Source organism: Copadichromis virginalis, linkage group LG23 (assembly GCF_057382275.1).
Source record: "Copadichromis virginalis isolate Kocher_CV1m ecotype Utaka linkage group LG23, C_Virginalis_male_GT1.1, whole genome shotgun sequence".
Classification (NCBI taxonomy): domain Eukaryota; kingdom Metazoa; phylum Chordata; class Actinopteri; order Cichliformes; family Cichlidae; genus Copadichromis; species Copadichromis virginalis.
This window is the reverse complement of record NC_140639.1, coordinates 9,229,192-9,247,571: the sequence shown is the minus strand read 5'-3', so window position 1 is coordinate 9,247,571 and position 18,380 is coordinate 9,229,192. Positions and strand designations below refer to the sequence as shown.

At 40.8% G+C, this 18,380-nt stretch overlaps 1 protein-coding gene across 1 annotated transcript in view; it reads left to right on the top strand.

Moving 5' to 3' along the window:
- sh3rf1 (SH3 domain containing ring finger 1) overlaps nt 1–17,146 on the top strand; it is a 51,268-nt gene extending 34,122 nt beyond the window's left edge. The window contains exons 5-12 of the mRNA XM_085447753.1: nt 1,257–1,562; nt 5,824–5,934; nt 8,942–9,069; nt 9,780–9,950; nt 11,301–11,584; nt 11,669–11,988; nt 12,540–12,886; nt 13,159–17,146. Of these exons, the coding sequence (XP_085303879.1) occupies nt 1,257–1,562; nt 5,824–5,934; nt 8,942–9,069; nt 9,780–9,950; nt 11,301–11,584; nt 11,669–11,988; nt 12,540–12,886; nt 13,159–13,327 (1,836 nt within the window). The 3' untranslated portion in view covers nt 13,328–17,146. The remainder of the gene's footprint in view (nt 1–1,256; nt 1,563–5,823; nt 5,935–8,941; nt 9,070–9,779; nt 9,951–11,300; nt 11,585–11,668; nt 11,989–12,539; nt 12,887–13,158) is intronic.
- The last annotated feature ends 1,234 nt before the right edge of the window (nt 17,147–18,380 follow it).

The window sequence follows — 18,380 nt, the reverse complement described above, 5'->3', positions numbered from 1 at the left end:
GTCTCTAGGCCTTTGTGACTGAGGCTTTAACTAAGACCTTGTTTTGGTTTTATATAGAAAAAATAATAGTTATCTTAATTTTATTTATATGGCATCTTCACAAAGTCCTTTTACAAAAAAGCAAAACCAGAATACTAAATTCAGATGGGCAGACATCAGGATCAAAAACATACAGAAGTTAAATCGGAGGAAAACATGACAGAGAAAAAAGTCAACACAGATTATCATCATCATCATCATCGTTTATTTATATAGCACTTTAAAAACACACAAGGCTGACTAAAGTGCTGAACAATAGAAACATAATAGATACCATGAGAATAATAAATACGATAAAATAATAAACATAGCAAAAACAATAAAATACAAGTCAGTCAACCACTGAGTCAAAAGCCAGTGAATAAAAATGCGTTTTCAATCCGGATTTAAAAACCAGCACTGATGTCGATTGCCTAATGTGAAGAGGAAGATTATTCCAAAGCTTAGGAGCCACGATCGAGAACGCTCGGTCTCCTCTCAGTTTCAGCCGTGATTTGGGGACTGAGAGCAACAGCTGCTCAGCTGACCGGAGTGAACGAGTGGGGACATAGGGCTTCAGCAAATCAGACAGATACGCAGGTGCCAGACCATTTAAAGATTTAAAAACCAATAAAAGAATCCTAAATTCATTATAATACTAATAACAATGTAAAAGCATTTTTAACACAAAGCTATTCATAAATGATGCAGGTGAGACGATAGGACTACAAAATATTGCATGAAAGCAAATATGTAAAAATGTGTTTTTAGGAAGTTTGTAAAGAATTTCAAGTGCATAAAAGCTTTTTTGTCTTAGTTAATTATAAGCTTGACAAGCAGCAACCTCTTTTGTGTCTGTAAAGGTGACAGTGCTGACATTGGAGCTTATTCATGTTTTCAAAGCTCTTGGACGCTGATACAGAATCTCTATATTGGTATAAAATTCACTTCTTGTGTTTATGGGTGAATAATTTGAGTTAAATTGAATTGTGTAGACATATGTAAGTTAGACAAATGTGAGACAGAGGACTGAAAATGTGATGTCCAACTTGGGCACGTTCTTTTCCTCACCCTCTCCAGTCAATACATTAAGAGAGACTTCCCATGACAATAAGATTAATTATAGAGAGTGACAGTTTTCGTGATCATTTTAATGCTTCTTCCCCCATCAGTCCTTCATTTTACTTACTTCCAACTCCTCTCTTCATAACCCTGCTGGCTCTCTTCCTCTCTTGTAGTTCAATTCGGCAGCTCGGCAGCTTATAGAGTTGGACAAGCCGTCCGACTCCAGTGGAGACTCCGGGGAAGGGGCCTCCTCAGGGCCTCAGACAAATGGTGCCCACCGGGTAGGGGAGAAGAAGAACAGCAAGAAACGACATTCTTTCACCTCTCTCACCATGTCGCACAAACCCATGCTAGCACCTCCCCCCCAGCGCCACTCCATGGAGATTAGCGGTCCGGTCCTCATCAGCTCCAGCAACCCCACGGCAGCAGCTCGAATCGGAGAGATCAGCGGGGGCCTCTCCTGCAGCGCACCTTCACAGGTATGATGCCATTGGGGAGTGCTGTTGCCTCTGAATGATGCTATACAAAATTTTTTAGATGGGTTGTACGTGCCCAAACATATGTTACACACAGGATTTTTCAGATAGTCAGAGCTGGAGCAAAACCCAGCATTATATAAACAAGGATTATTTTGAGCCATAAGTCATGCAAAGCTTCTCTAACAGAGTTCAAGAATAAGAATTTGCAGTTAGGAATGAGAATGAGAATAATGGGTCTGCTTTAAACACACAGAGTTGAAAAATGTACATTCCTCTTCACTCCATGATTCTGGTTGAGATGAGTCATTTAACCAGCTGACTTGTAAATATCCTGTTCCCTGGTCTGTAATTGCATAACTTGAAAAAAAGAAAAAGAAGGAAAAACAGAAACCAGCTTCAGCTCTTTTTTCCACAAGATATTTATTGCTTTTCAGAGGCTTCACTCTCCTTCTGTCAGCAATTAGGCCGACTTCCCTTTCCCCCCGTCATACCAAACAGGCCATTGCTCCATCTGAGCGTTTGAAATCATGGATGCGTGACTCCACTCATCCACAAAAATGACTCCAGCTTAGCCCTAAAGGTTTCCACACCAACCCTGACATGACGGCAGCTCACAGCTGCCTTGTGGTTGCCAGCCGGCTGTGATTGAGCTCTGACTTGGTGCTGTGCAAGACAAATGTTTTGTGGGTTTAACTTGGCCTGGAGCTGTCCGTTTCTTAAAGTTTGTGCATCTAATAATAAGTAAATGGTATTTGAAAAGAATTCAAATAGTTGTTGCTTATCAAAGGGAAGTAAAGGCTGTTAAATTGTAATGAATTCATTTCAAGTAATTTTATAAATGGTGCTGAACTAATCTAGTTAGTTTTATTAGGGGAAGGTGGATTCCCTGATACTTACTGGTAGTTTAAATTCCTCGGCATAATAGGAAGGGACCTGTTATGCCTTTTCTTATTTTAGTCATTAGCATCCACTATTGCTTATTTAACTGCTACTGAGTCTTAAGCAGCAGGTTTTCCCATCTCATTCTTAGTTTTTGGAAATCGTATCAAAGCAGATGTATCTGTGAAACCTTGGGACGGTGCATGCTTATTGGCTAGGGACTTGTCAGTCACACAGTGACTACCATGCTTTGTCCCGCTTGTTGATAGCAACGAGAACCATAATTTTAAAATTTGTGGCCATGTTGCATTTAGTATCACATAAAACTAATGATAGAAGACATAAACATATCAGGAAAGTGTTTACAAAAGTCACAGATAAGGGAGCCAGTTTGCCTGTAGACTTTATATAACTAGTTCGCTTTTGCGGCAGAGGAGTCGCCTCCTGCTGGCCAGAGATAATTCATGTAGGTTTAAGGCTTTGCTTTTCAGGCCTGTAAGAAATATTCATTTTTAAAGACACTGCATAGCTATAGTGGCTTCTTTCTGACAGAACATGAACTGAGGGGCTTCATCAAGACCCAGCACAAGACAAGTGGAAGGATTATTTTGAACTACAAATTATGCAGTAGTTGAATCCATTAATCAAAATATGGTAGAGTTGGAGGTTAATATAAGGCTTGTAGTTTATTATTATTTTGAGAGAGATTTTGTTGTTCTGGGAGTTGTCTGGGGAGCTTGCAGCTAAAACATTTTTTCTGTTACTTTCTGATTTTTATGTATTTGTTTTCTTCTCCTCTTTTTTTAACGTACTTACTTCATTGTCTGGTTGCTGCAGACTTTCAGAAATGCTACGTTCCAAAACCCCCTATTAAGCTCAATCATTAATCTTTCATCTGCAGTGAGTGTTTATGTGCTGCTTTGTGAGAGGGAGACAAGGCGAGCGCTTGTCTGCAGTAAAGCGGATATTGAGGATCATCCTGTCTTTTTTCTTCTTTTTTTTAAAACTAAAAGCTTTTCATGTAAATATGATTTACGTATCATCAAAGCCGTCTGTCTGTGCAGAAGGCATAATCAGGTTTATAACGACCTTATCCCAGTAATCATTATCATGATATTTCAGAAATAAAAGAACCTGTATATGTCTGCGTAAAGTGATCCCCCCCCCCCTACTGACAGCAGTGCTAATGATATGTGTGATTTATAGATCTTTGTTTAATAAAAACACGACAGAAAGAGTCCCCAGGCTTTATACGCACAGATTTTGTCTCCTGTCTCCCGTTTACCTTTTCTCATCTCCTCTTCTTCCAATTCCCAAACAATAGACAAAGGTAAGCCAAAGAAAACAGGCCGTGTTTGAAAGCCTTGACTACAAACCCCAAGGGACACGTATTTATTTAATTTAACATAGTGCACCCTCCTTGTATTTTGGCATTTATTCTTTTCAGACAGCCGTTTCACTAACAGTGCCACTTTTGAGTACAGAGTTAGATTTTTCTTGCCCTCCTTACTGAAAAATACACCTTAGGAGGCGGCTCTGTCTTAGGCAGTCATCCATGGAGAGAGACCACAGGCTACAGGGAGATATTGTGTGTCCAACAGTATGGCCTTGTTGCCAAGCACACCATCATGACTCATGTGGATGACTGACTGGGAAAGCCGCCTCTCTTTACACGTCCAATGAAATGTCCTGCTGTGCAGTCACCTGATTTTTTGTTGGCCTGTAAGGTCATGAGGCCAACTTTGTGGTTATAACTGGAATAAAAAGCCACACATGTGCGTCACTGTTTCAGTGAGAGTCATTTACACACAATGTGACAGGCGAGTCACAGGGTAATTTTTCACGTCAGTTTTCTCCCACACATAGACCGTAGACGTGTTTTTATAGAATTTTGTAGTTTTTAATCCGCCTGTTAGAACTACGGCATCTGCATTAGATTTACTAGCGCTCGTTATTGCCTGAATAAAAACTGGCCTTGTGGGGGTGATTATGCTAATAGGCACAATTGAGCTGTGTGTAGTTACTACAGTGAGTCTCTCTTACCCTAATTAACACAAATGTTTGCCCATTCCTGTTATTTTTGGCCTTTTGATAAGAAGAAAATGTGTCATATGATTTAGTAAATGAGATTCAACTGAAAGAAAAATGCTTAAAAGTATATTTTTATCATTTTCCTGGTGATTTTTATTAGTAAGACCAAAATCTTTTTGGATAGCACCAAAATTATTGCGTGCAAGAGAAATCTTGATTGTTGACAATACATCCGTCCACTTCAAGGTCACGGGAGAGTGGAGGGTTGTAGGGTCCTGTCACAAGGCTTATTATCGACAGGCCCCTCACTTCTTTTAAAGTTCAGGCGCTATAAACTCTTTTCACTTTTTCCAGTGAGTCTCTTCTCTTTCCTGTGTTGGACTACAGCTGAAACAGATCTGGATATCTGCTGCTAACTAGATGGAATTTCTAACATGAATCTGGAGGCGGTGAAAACCTGCTTCATGTTGCTCTACGCAGACCTCACAGAGGCTGCACAACAAAAGAAAAACCACCAGCTGCAGTCCAAAGTCATGAATGCAGCTACTCGGAGACCATTCCAGTGGTCAGCGAACCGTTTATTGATATACACTCAGGTGTTTAAACTTATCATTAAGGGTACAGGGGAGGTTTTCCAATGTTGTGTTCATGGCAGAAAGACTGTGAACAAATGGTGCAATGCAACAAAGGACTAATGCAAACTGGTTTCAGGGAGATGGGAAACATCGGGCTACAAGACACAGCCGAAACAAATCCAAGATGATGAGACAGGGGAAGCGAAACTAGAAAAGGTCCCAGTGACAGAAACTACCAGTATAAAATGGGAAGTCATAAAACAATTAAATACCTAACACGGAAAGGGAGACGGTGAACACAGGATGAAAAACTGAAGCTCAGCTAATTATCTTATTTAGCTTATTATATTAACTTCTTACATTTTTTTTAAATTTAATATAATATAATTATTATATTTAAACTATATCTATTTATGAATCACAAAAGGAAACAGAACTGAGACAGGAAAGAATAAAATCCTGGAAAAGATAACAGGAGTTAGAAGCTCGAATACAAAACAAAATGACCAAAACAAAGGGCAAACTAAGAAGTAAATATACAGCAATAAACCTAACTAAAATCTAGGGTCAAAAACCCCAGTTGTTGCACAGTTATTTAGCTGTACTGACATCCAAATCTGTGCCATAAACACTCTGTGCTGGGATCAGCGGTGATGCACATATGTCCTCATCCTGTAGGTGTAATTAATCAGAATAGCTGGAGCTCATTTCTATTCTTTGTGTGTGAGGAGTCGTTGCAGTGTTTTTAATGGTCTACATTTGTCTTTTGTTGACAGGTACATATTTGCACAACTGGCCTAATTGTGACCCCGCCTCCTAGCAGTCCTGTTACTACAGCAACCGTCTTCACATTTCCCTCAGAGACGAGCTACACATCCATCCCTGTGGTAAGACTTTAAAAAAAAATTGCTCAAGACAGCATTTGTATGAATTTTAAAGTAAATGTTGATTGTTACTGGGGACTTAAGTGGTCTAATGATCATTGGTTCTCTTGTTGTTGGTTAATTTAGTAGAAAGACATCCACCCACCATAACCTCTTTTTACCCCTCAGCCTGTAAAAGGCTGATAGGGCATTGTTGTCAACCTGCCAGGCGGGCAACGTGGACACCCAAGTTTGTCAATATGACAACTAGAAAACGAAGCAACGTAGGAATTTGAAATTGATGCTATAAGTGCATCTACTAAAAATCTTGGACGACTTTGAATCTCAGTGACCCTGACCTCAAGGTGATAACTGGAGAAGGAAGTCACTCAGGATTTTCACATTCACAACTTAAGTGTATCTACTAAAAATTTCAGTGGCCGGTAGCCTTGATCTCAAGGTCAAAGTGTGAATGCACCGTCAGGCCTACCGGAGCTTAGATGGACTGTATTGCAGGGCTTGTAAAGAGTGGTAGAAGCCCAACATTTAGTACACTTCTTATGTCACTCCAGACTTTCAAAAACAGCATAACATCATCTGGCAATGGCATACATTATACCGGTTATTCTATTGAGATTGGATTAACTGATCCAGTAATCCCCTGAGGTCTAAGTTATCGTCTCTATCACCTGTAGGATTAAAATGTAGGTTTGCGGTTACCATCAATGAAGACTTAAACCTCAAAGCGTTAAAACGTGTTGCCGATGATTGGCCAGACATCCGTTTATGTCAGGGTCTTTTAGACAAAGTTTTGTTCATCTGTATTCTGTGCCGATAATGGTTTTTACAATTCTACACTTTGCAAACAACTTTTTAACAACACCTATATGTAGAGGGAAAAAGAATGAGTGCAGCTAAAAATGTCAAGAAGTTCCTGCAGCCCACACAAAGCAGCACGTACACTTCCTGTCTGTCTGTGTGTATGCTCTGGCATGTGGAGTTTCTGAATGAGCAGGAATGTGTACACAAAAGGTTGCGCTCTCCGCTTCACTTGGGAACCCAACATGATGTTTTTGTACAGATGATTTTTCCAGCCTGCAGGCAACCTAATTATCTCAGCTCAAGCGTCGGCAGCGAACCGAAACGCACATCGACACTCACACATACACACAGCCCGTACGCACACCGCAGGGCTGTCGGAGTGCCACTCTCCTCCCCCAGTGTGTCATGGAAGCTATTACTCTGCTGTGCAGAACTGCCAGCATTCGGTTTGGGAAGACTCATCTCGCTCCTGGATAGGAGAGTCCTCTTCAGCATCATTCCAACACACTGGGACTTCATCTGGGTTTTTTTTTTTTTTTTTTTAACAGTTTACGATTTTATAATGATGTGTTGTTTTCTCTTTTTTTTTGATTATTTACTGTGTTTCATTTCCAAAGTTAATTATAAACCCGGATTAACTGACTCCAAAACTACGACTCATGGCAAAGAGAAAACAAAAGGATTCATAACCAAAGTTTGAACACAAATTATAACCGGTTAATGCCAATATATGTTGGTCCTGCCAGGTTAAATTGTTATTAAAAAATATGCCAGCCATAAGTACTAAATATACGCAAGTTAAAAGGACATTTTGTCACCATTTTGGAATGTAGAAAGAATAAAAGGGTTTGGGAAGAGCTCAAAGCGATGTGAAGAGGAAAAAAAATAAGATGAAGTTTCACTAGACCCAAAATTAAATCTGTTTGATCTTTATTCAGAAGAACAAATTTCCACTAAAAAGAATATTATGTATTGAAAGATAACAAGAACATCTGTTTGAAAAGCTTCAGGGGCCATTTTTGCTGTTGTAAAAGAATGTCATTTTCCATTTATTTTTTTAAAAGAGAAAAACAAAGCTGTTAAAGACAGATCCTTCTATTCAATTTTGCTTATGTGAAGTTGGGTTTTGTTGGTAGCAGGCTAAGCAGGGTAACACTTTTTGCTTCCTCCTGCTCTTGAGGGGTTCCCAAGCCACATAAAACATTCTAGATCTATCCTAGACCTCCTTCAAATTGAGCATGCCCAATAATCTCCGCAGGAAAGCAGCCAGAAAGCATCTTGTTTAGATGCTCCAATGATACCACCAAAGAGATGGAGAACTTGGGCGAGCACTAAAAAGTTTCCTCCTGGACCTGGAAGGGAAGCCTGTTGTCAAGCATCTGGTAGCTGTGATCCATATGGCTCAACTGAGCATATCCTGAATAAATATGTGTTTGCTGTCCTTTGGTTTGCCCATCCATCGTAACATATTTTAAGGTAGAGTGCAATGGAGGCTGGACAGCAGACAAAGGCAGACATCAGATAACAAGTTTATAATTTTCAAACATGAAAAATTAATCTTGTGAATTTTTGACTTCTTTCTAAAATTGTACTTCTGCTTTGTGTGGTGACAGAGGAAGTTGGTGACTTATATTTTAATCCTGTAATCCTAGAAGCACAAAAGACATACAAAGAAAATCCCCTAAAGGCCTCCAGTCAAAAGCTTGAGCCTCTTTTGACCTTAAAGACGTTCACCAAGGGAAAACAAGTGAGTCAAGATGAATCTACTCATGACTGGTTTGAGGGTTGCTCTCAAGTGTGCCAACAGACATGCTTTTCACTTCATATGTTCCCAATTAAATACTGCAATGGATTTAACATCAAGCTATGCGGTGTCCTAGCAACAAACAAACAAGCAGAAAAGGAGATCCTCCGTTGCAATGGGACGTCGGGGACGAGACGACGGAGGCTGCCAAACCACTCTCCCTGGTGTTGACAGCTGGAGGGAATAACCCAAATGACAGATGATCTCTCATTCTTCTTCTTCCTTTGTTTCTCATAAACAAACTGGTTTCTGTGCTTATGCAACGTGCAGTCTGTTTGGTTTTTTTCTTCTTCCTGTGGTCCATTCTGCTTTTTTTCCTGATCTTTCTGATTCAAACTGAGAGGAAATAAGTGACATAGTGAAAAATAATGTGATTTTTTTTTTTTTTTTTCCTTTCCTCTATAGGATGCTCTCCCACCACCCCCACCGCCTCCCCCCCAGTCCTCCGTCGGTGGAGCTGCATATTCGCTGGCTGCCGGACAGAGACCCTCCCCCAGCATAAGCGACCAAAGTGGGAGACAAAGACCCACAGTGTGAGTAATAAAAACAGTCCCACATGAAAATATGCAGTCTTCTGAAATGTGCAGTGAAATGTCACAAGCGGTTTGTGCACTGATGGCCCAAAGCCTTAATGCACATGCTCTGATCAGAGGGAGGAAATCCTCATCTGTCTCTCACACAGCCCCCTCTTTCTCCCTCCCTCCCCCTCATCTGTCAGTTGAGAGTCTGCAGAGTGTGAGCTTCTGCTCAGGTGAAGGGGTCAAAGTCTGGGAGTGACAGTCTCCTGGGTCCCATTGGTCCATCCACTCGGTGACCCCTCACTTTTGACCCTTTCACCTTTTACCCTCATTACTCCCTGAAGACAAACCACCACCTGATAAGAATTAGATCCACTCATGCCTGTTTTCCTGCCATTGCATGCATGTCAGACTCATCCATTTATGTTCCCTCGCAGACAACACTGAAATCAGACTGAAAACATCCCAGCTGAGGCCTGTTTTTTTTTTTTTGGCAGCGGCAGAGACATGACCCACAAATTGTTTTGTCCTCCAGTGCAGATTTTCTCTGGGTCAGAGGGCACTGTCTTTGCTGGAGGCTCCCAGAGGAGCTGATGACAGATGTACTGGATGATGGGATGAACGCAAAGCAAATGGCATGCTTTTATTCCAGAGGGGAGAAAGTCCGCCATGAAAGCCATCTATGTGTCTGGTAAATGTCTCATCTTTGTTTGTTTTTCATGCAGCTATGTGGCAATGTTTCCCTACACTCCTCGAAAGGAGGATGAACTGGAGCTGAGGAAAGGAGAGATGTTTCTGGTGCTGGAACGCTGTCAGGATGGCTGGTTCAAGGGCACGTCCATGCACACGGGCAAGATTGGAGTGTTTCCTGGGAACTACATGAGCCCCGTCAGCAGGTCAGGTTATTCTTATCAGCATACTGTATACACACACACACAGGTGCACTCGCTTTCACATCCTTTTGTTTATGATGCAAAGCTATAGCATAAAAATTCCTCCAGTTTGCTGATAGTGTAAAGTATGCTGTGTTTTATTGATAAAGCCACACCTGATGTTTATTCTGCACAAATGCTTTTTGCTGAGTTATTGAACCAGCTTAGCAAAGAATAACTCCCATAAAAAATAAATTTTGCTGCATAAATTCCTCATGAGAGTTTTTTGTTTTCCTGCATTCAGCTTTCAGTCTGACAAAATTGTAGACCTCATTTAAGGTTTTAGCAAGTTTTTGGTTTATGGTCAATTTAAACCATAACCGTGACTCTTATTAGTCACAGTTTAAGACCAGAAATCTTTACCTTCTTATGGCTAATGTAATTTACTAAATGCTACTTCAGTTCCAAACAACCACAGAGAGGCACACAGACTTAAAACTTTCCAGATTCTTTCAGGGTCAATAAAATGATTGGTACAGCTGCTCCTCCAGGTGCTAAAATCAAAAGTGTTGTCCAGGCATTATCGACAGAAAAGTGTTTATGAGGTGGATCGGGTAGTGGTAAGCTACTTAAATCTGGAAATGATCCTTCTAAAAACAGAGCTATGGTGCTGTGCATTTTTATTTGTCCATTTATAATCTTCCGCTTATCTGAAGTCAGGTCACAGTGACTGCTGGCGAAGCCGGGTATTCCAGACCTCGCTTTTCCCAGCAATGTTTTCCAATTCCTCCTAGGGGATCTCGAGGTGTTCTCAAGCCAGCCAGGAGAGCTGTGTAATCCCCAGTGAGTTCTGGGTCTATCGGTTGGGTACAGCTCGTAAACCTCCTAAGGGAAACATCCAGGTGGCATCCTTGTAAGGATGAGCGGTCTCCTTTTTGACACAAAGGAGCAGCATCTCCACTCTGAGCTCTTCACCTTGTGTCTAAGGCTTAGCCCAGCCACCCAGTGGGTTAGCTAATTATGTTAGCTTGTACCCGCAGTCTTGTTATTTTCAGACACTGCCCTCACCATCACTTTTAAAGATCCTGAAATATTTATACTTTCTTATTTGGGGCAACAACTGTCCTCCAAACCAGAGAGAACAATCTGCTCTACTGGAATATTTGGTTATCATAAAGTCAGGATCTTATATTTGATGTACTGAAATCTTAGTTGTCCAGGCTGTGATTAATCTTTTCTGAAACTAATATATTGGTGTTCTGGATGCTAGTGCACACAATAGAGCTGCCGGGCACATTTCACACTAAAGATGCATCTCATCATATAAAGCTGCACTGTGTCTTACACCTTTTTACTTCCTCTCTCCCTCTGCAGGACAGCGTCTGGGAGCTCTCAGCCCAAAGTGCCCTTGAGTCTGTGCACTCAGGCAGGCAGAGGTGTCACCATCGTCAGCCCTTCTTCTGCTCCCCTTGGAGCCATTGTTTCAGGGCCTGATTTTAACAAACCGCTGACTGTATGCCCCGCCGTTGCACCTGCCAACTCCCAGCCTGCAGCGGTGGTCACCACAGCTCAAACAGCCACAGGCCAACAGCCAAAAGTCTCACTGCACGTCACCTCCCAGATGACCGTGAATCAGGCTCGCAACGCGGTCAGGACAGGTAAACTCACTGGCTTAAAATGGATTTTGTCCTTTTGTATGAAGACAAATTTAAACCTTTAATTTTCATATATTGAATTTACAGCTGCATGTCACAGTCAGGACAGGCCCACAGCAGCAGTGACACCAATACAGTCTGCAACACCCGTGACGTATCTCCCACACCTCGCAGTGTGCTCGCAGCCCGGGTCAAGCCCTGCACAAGGCTGCACTCGAGTAGGGGTGGCAATGGGCTGCGCAGCTGCCTCCTTGACCCCACCCAATGTCAGCGCTGCATCTTTGGATAGTGACGCTTTGAGACCTGTACCTGTCCTCGCTGTGCCTGTCAACCCTGGGAGCAACTCCGCTCTCAATCCCACATCTAACAATGCAGCTCCTGCCTGCAGACTGGATAAAGACATCAAGGTTGGATTTGCTTTTAGACACTCTGGAAGAATTTAAATGGTCTCCAATTGTCTGTTGCTGTTTGTGTTTTTAATAGATACCTGTTTTGTTTTTTTCCATCATAGTAATGAATGTCTTCATTTGTAGCAGATGATTGAAATGCCCTGGGAGACTTAATTTTTATTTAAATGTTAATCATGCAGGGACGATTCACCAGTAGGAACAACAAGGAGGGCTGTTATATATATATATATATATATATATATATATATATATATATATATATATATATATATATATATATATATATATATATATATATATATTATATATATTATTATTATTTTTTTTTTTTAATGTCTGCTTAACAAATAGATGCCATGTTTTTACACATCTACCTTGCCTGCAAAAATAAAAAATAAAAAATTGGAATTTGTCCCACCACAGTTTTTCGTTTGCGTAGGGAGAAATGAACAGGTCCAGACATTAGATTATGTCTGTCTGCGCGTCTGAAAATTACTTCTCATCGCCTCAGGGGTAAAAAAAAAAAAATGCTTGTCTTCATTTTGCAGAGAGAAAAGAAAAGTCTTCTGAAGCTGTTGTCCTCCAATAAGAAGAAGTCTCGCCCTTCGCCCCCCTCCTCTCCTACCCTTGAGGCTGAGCAGGCCGCTGCTGCTGGAGAGCTGCTACATGGCGCTGTGGGCCCTGACACCTCCCCTCCCTCTGGCCCAGCGAGCTGCCTGGACTCTGAACCTGCTGCTGCTTCTGCCTCGTCATCCTCCTCCTCCTCAGTCCCAGAGTCCTCCCATCGGAAGAGCAGTCCCCTTGATGGATGTGTTCCTATCGCTCCTCCTCCCCGCCAGCCCTGCTCCTCTCTTTTATCTCAACAGCATGACGCACGTCCCATCATATGTGAGAGGTAAATGCGCTGTTTCTTTGGACTGTTTCAGATTATTGTTTATCTGTACAACTAGATCAATCAATAGCCAGATTCATGAAGGCCTGTTTAGACTAGAACTTTGTGTCCATGTTATGGTGTTCCTAATTCAGTTCAGTTTGAGTGGGATATATACACTCAAATTTTTCCATGTGTGCATGTTGTTTGTTGTTTTTAAATCTGTTTCCAGGACACACTCATTGCCATTGTTGCAGTGTGTATCATTCACCATCTGCCTGGCTATTCTCTTTCAGGTACAGGGTGGTTGTATCATATCCTCCCCAGAGCGAAGCAGAGCTGGAACTTAAGGAGGGCGACATTGTGTTTGTTCACAGGAAGAGGGAAGATGGCTGGTTCAAAGGCACGCTGCAGAGGAATGGCAGGACGGGACTGTTCCCTGGCAGCTTTGTAGACATCATTTAATACACGCACGTATACACACAAACACACAGTGATCCATCTGACTGCTGCTAGCCTCGTTAAGGTGTCACTGCTCCCAAGGTTGCTTGGACAGGTCAACCACGATGACACTTCAAGTCTTGAAATAGACCACTCGAGAGCGCTGCAGAGAAAAATCAATGAAAGCACATTGGACAGAGTTAGAGGAGAGCACACACTATTCATGAACTTTTCTTTACTTTTTTTTTGTTGGTTATTTATATCTTTGTAACAATTCAACTGTTAAATGTGTGCCTTGTACTGTTCCTCACTTTATTGTACATAAGGACACAAATATGATTAGTCCTAAAACATCCAATATGAACTGTTTATCCGTATGTTACACATTTTAACTTATTTCATAGATCAACCTTTTTGTAGTGCCACATGTTAAGGGGTTAAGTAAAGCACACGCCTTATTTTAATACATCAGATTTGCTTTTCTCTATATGACTGCTGTTCAGACTGTCAGAAGGCAGTTGTATTAGGTGGAACAGATCAGAACAAATTGTGCTGCAGAGTAGAAAATAAGATACTTCTCCTCCTCCGAAGGCATTATTGAATCCGGGGGATCCTAACAGAGATCTGCTGTATTGCACATTTGAGTACTCCGCTTTGACAAATTATTTCTGTGTGCCATTCACAGGCATCTAGTTTTTTCTCGCAGTGTGGTTGCAGTGTAAAGGGCTGATACTGCATTGATCAAACATTTGCATGTGATTAGCAAAGCCATCCGCAGGAGACAAAGTGCTGCGGGACTGTTTGGCTCTGCCGTTTTTAATATGCGAAAAACACACTCCAAAATGGACTCAAATGATGCTTACTTTGTACCTTCTTTATATTTACTGACCAGAGTAGCTGCTCTCCTAACCTCCCTCGGCAGTAGCCAAACCTGGACAGAGCGCTCCATCACGGGAGCGACATAACATTTCAGTAACAGTGCACGGCCGATTCCTTTCAGTGTGTATTTATTTTATGTTAGCTACACATTTCAGAGACGCTGACACCTGCTGCTCGTAGAGAGAGTGTCATATAACTAATCGGGCTCCGTTTGTGAACACGAACTCATTCCTAATGTGACTTGTGGCAATAAGAAACACTGCTAGCTAAAGCACAGAATGTTTGCCTAAAGTAGCATGTTGTATCACTCCACAGGAAGAGGTGCATTCAATCTGTTGAATCCAATCACAAGTTTTTATTGAAATCAATCACATTGAGCCCTTGATTTTTTTCCCCCCCTGTTTTTCATGGTTAAGCGATTCAAAGTTTGTTTCTTGTTTTTCTGTTAATTGTTGTACTGACTTGAATTACTATAAGATTTCTTAGTGATTGGAGGGGATTTGGCTGTAGGTTCGGTGCTTGTTGAACTGAAAATGAATTAGCAATTTTAGAATACTTTTAAAAAAAATGAAAGTGTAATCTTCATAAAAGATCATTCTTCTTTGCCTTGAAGTTGACCAGTTATGCTCATTTTTAATTTTGGACTCGAGTATTAGCTTTGCACAACTCACAGTTGGAAATAATCCTTCTTTATCTTATACTGGGCATTGGTGCAGCCTCTAAGTTCTTCCTCTGAAACAAGCAGTTTAGTTCCTCTACTTTTAAACCAGCTTTTATCTGATTGGCTGCACCTAACAAACAAAAGGCTTTTGATGATAGAGGAGCCAAAATTGTTCAGGAGGCATGCGGTTTTTCACTCTAAGAAGGTCCTGGGTTCAAATCCAGCAGTGAGTTGGGGCATTTCTGTGCAGTTTGTATGTTCTATGTGGTTTCTCTCCAGGTGTTCCAGCTTCATCCACAGTCCTTAGACTTCCATTTTTAGCTGAACTAGTGTGAATGTGAGCATGAATGGATGTCTGTCAATCTGTGTTAAACCTGTAATAGACTGTACCCCACATCTTGCCTATTGACAGCAGGAATTGGATAGGTAGAAGGAAGTGGACAGATGGTTTCTCTATTATTATGTTAACAGTTTTAATCTGGTTATCTTTTAGTTATTAACTTAAAGAAATTTAAACAAAATGTGTTTTTATTGGGGATTTTCCTGAATTTTATATATTGTTCACATAATTTGGGAAGCATGGTGTTACAGTAGGAACTTCCGGTCCATCCGGCCGGTGTCCTCTGTGAGACGGCATCATTAGACGACAATGGAATCAAGAAGAGGAGAGGCGAGTGCAATGGAAAGCCAAAGAGCCGATCCAGCTGGCACCTCTGTCATACATCACTTTTGACAGAAACCTTTAGATTGATCGTGTCAACTTAAAAAAAACAAAAAACAAAACCCCAAACTCACTTCCAGTTTAGAGGACTAAACGTACAACAGTGTAAAAAAGATAACTGTGTTTGCTTGATTTAAAACACAATACATGAAGTAAACCTGCTAGTGAAATATGTGCACCTTTAGTTGTTTGATCCTGATCAATCAGATTTAAATTTAAATCCAATTCACTGCCCACCCTGTGGTGGGTCGCTCTGCTTATAGAGCTACATTGAGTCTACAGCTTAGCAGTTTGTGCTTAGATTGGATCACTTTTAAAGTCTTCTACCTGGTTTCAAGTCAGTATGATTAGTGTAGACACACTGGGCTCAGGTATAAATGCAAACAATGACAGGACCAATAAATAAAGCTTGAAGGATAGCTTTATTCAGAAGGACAGGACGCTGACATTTTACAGAGCCAGAAGTAGAAAAATCTGTCTGAAACCAGGAGTTTACTGCACTCTGATGCTCGAGCTTAATTGGTGACCTCATTATGTCAAACTTTGGCCATTTATAATAAAGCATCCACCTTTGTAGCAAAAGCTGTATCACAGAAAAGAAGGAAAAGCATGGTAGGTTCACTTTAAAAAGCCCTCTGAAAAATCAATGAAACCCTTTAGAGTAAACGCATTACTGTGAACCCACCCCCCACCTCCTCGCCTAAGGGAACCTCACATCAGTTAATGTAATGTGACTTATTCATCAGATTTTTTCAGGAAGTCGTTTGAGGTCCGTGGGGTGTTTAAACATGTTGAGGCAATCACTGAATCGTGCCAAATTTGGCTTTGAGAAGGAGTTTAACGACTGATTTAGACCCAGAGTTTCAAGCGTCTGTGATAATTATTTTTTAAGTCTTTTGTTGTTAATTGAGGGGACCACTGTGTAACTGACTGCTGGAAATATGTTGTCATTTGCTTGAAATTTGGAGCGAGGGCGGAAAGCGATGGTACAAATCACTGTTAGGGCTTCTTTTTATATAGAATTAATCTGATGTTTTCTTGTCGTCTTGGCCGTCACCACACCAACCTCAGGCGCTCTGCTCAAACTCTCCCTCATCGAGTGTCTTTTCATTTCACTGGGAAGCCTTTAATATACAGACATACTCCTACACAGAGGCACACAGTTATACTGGCGTACACACTACCGCACCGTTTTAAATCATACTGACGTCTCGTACATGTTTTTCATGCATAGGCTGCACAGTTTACAACTCAGAATATGAAGCATATTGAATGAAGACTAGTAATTATTTCTTAAAATAATTACTAGTCTTCATTCATCCAAACACACGGCAACATAAGTTTGCTCAATCCAGCTTAACAGATTTCTTATATGCCAAGGTGACTTACTTGATTTTTTTTGTTTTTTTAAGTCTGTCGATCATCTGTTATGTCTGAAAATGATGAAACTGAAATTGACGTGTTTGGCACAAATCTGTTATGTGAAAAACATTCTGAAGTATTTGAGGGAATCGCACTTTTTTTTTTTTTTTTTGTTTTTTGTAAAAATCTCTAAAACAATAAAAGCTAATGGTTTCCATATTTTTCTGAGGCTTGGTCATCATTTTGTGAGGGCACTCTGGTGTTTTCTCCAGTGACTGTGTGTCACGTCACAGCAGATGTATCTGACCTGGTTAGTAATCAGAAATATGAAAAAGTAAAGTGCTGTTATTTATTATTATTTATTACCTTAAAATGTACGGGCTCTCCATTTATCTGAAAGTACAGCAGTGTGCAAAAGTCTTGAGCCACCCCTCACTTCTTTATATTTTGCTAGGAAAATGTGAAATGTATCCAGTGATTTATTGAAATGTAAAAAAAAACCACTTGGAAATATATAAGGCAAAAACAGAGTTTTTAGTAATGAGCTTGAAGGTCAATATTTGGTGTGACCACCTTCATTCTTCACAGCCTGAACAATTTTAAGCTTTCCTATAGTTTCTTTAAGTAGTCGTCGGGTAGGATTCTTGTAGGACATTCAAAGCTCTTCTTTGGATGTTGGCTGCCTTTTGTTCTGTTCTATATCTACATGATCCCACACTGTTTCACTAATGTCGAGGACTGGGCTCTGGGGAGGCCAGTCTGACTGACGTGTGTGGTATTTTCAGGTATTTTACTGCATTAGCATCGTTGGGATCGTTGTCATCCTGAAAAATGAAGCTTTTACCAATCAGACACTTTCCAGATTGCATTATAAAGTGGTTCAAAATCAAGTGGTATTTTTCTGATTTTGCAATTCCTTTAATTTCGACCCACAGCACCAAGATCACTGGCTGATATAGTTACATACAGTTCCAAACCAGCGCAGAACCTCCACAGTTTTCACTTTTCAAAATTTGAATTCTTCACTTCATGAGACCTGTTGGCACTGATTTTCAGGCTGGTTCTTGTGTAATTTGACTTCCTCTGCATTTTCCTTAAGAATGACATCTTGGCCTTTCCATTGAGACCATTCCTGGTGAGGCTGAAGGACCAGATCCATCTCTCCAGCTTTTGCTGGATTTGGTTTTACTATTTCTTAAGGACATCACTTTAAGATATTAATCATCTGATGTAGATATTTTCTTTAGGCCTGCTATTACTACTTTTTGTCCTAAATATTTATTTTTTATGGCTGAATGAGTCATAGGTCAGTGTTAAGTGGCTTAACAAACGAAAACTCTTCTGAATACTGTCCGGTAGAAGGACTCGACTAAAAAGAAGCAGAAAAAGGAGCCAATGTCCAAAAACAAAAAACTTTGCCAGATCTTCAGAAAGCCTGCAGAACTTAAGTGTGA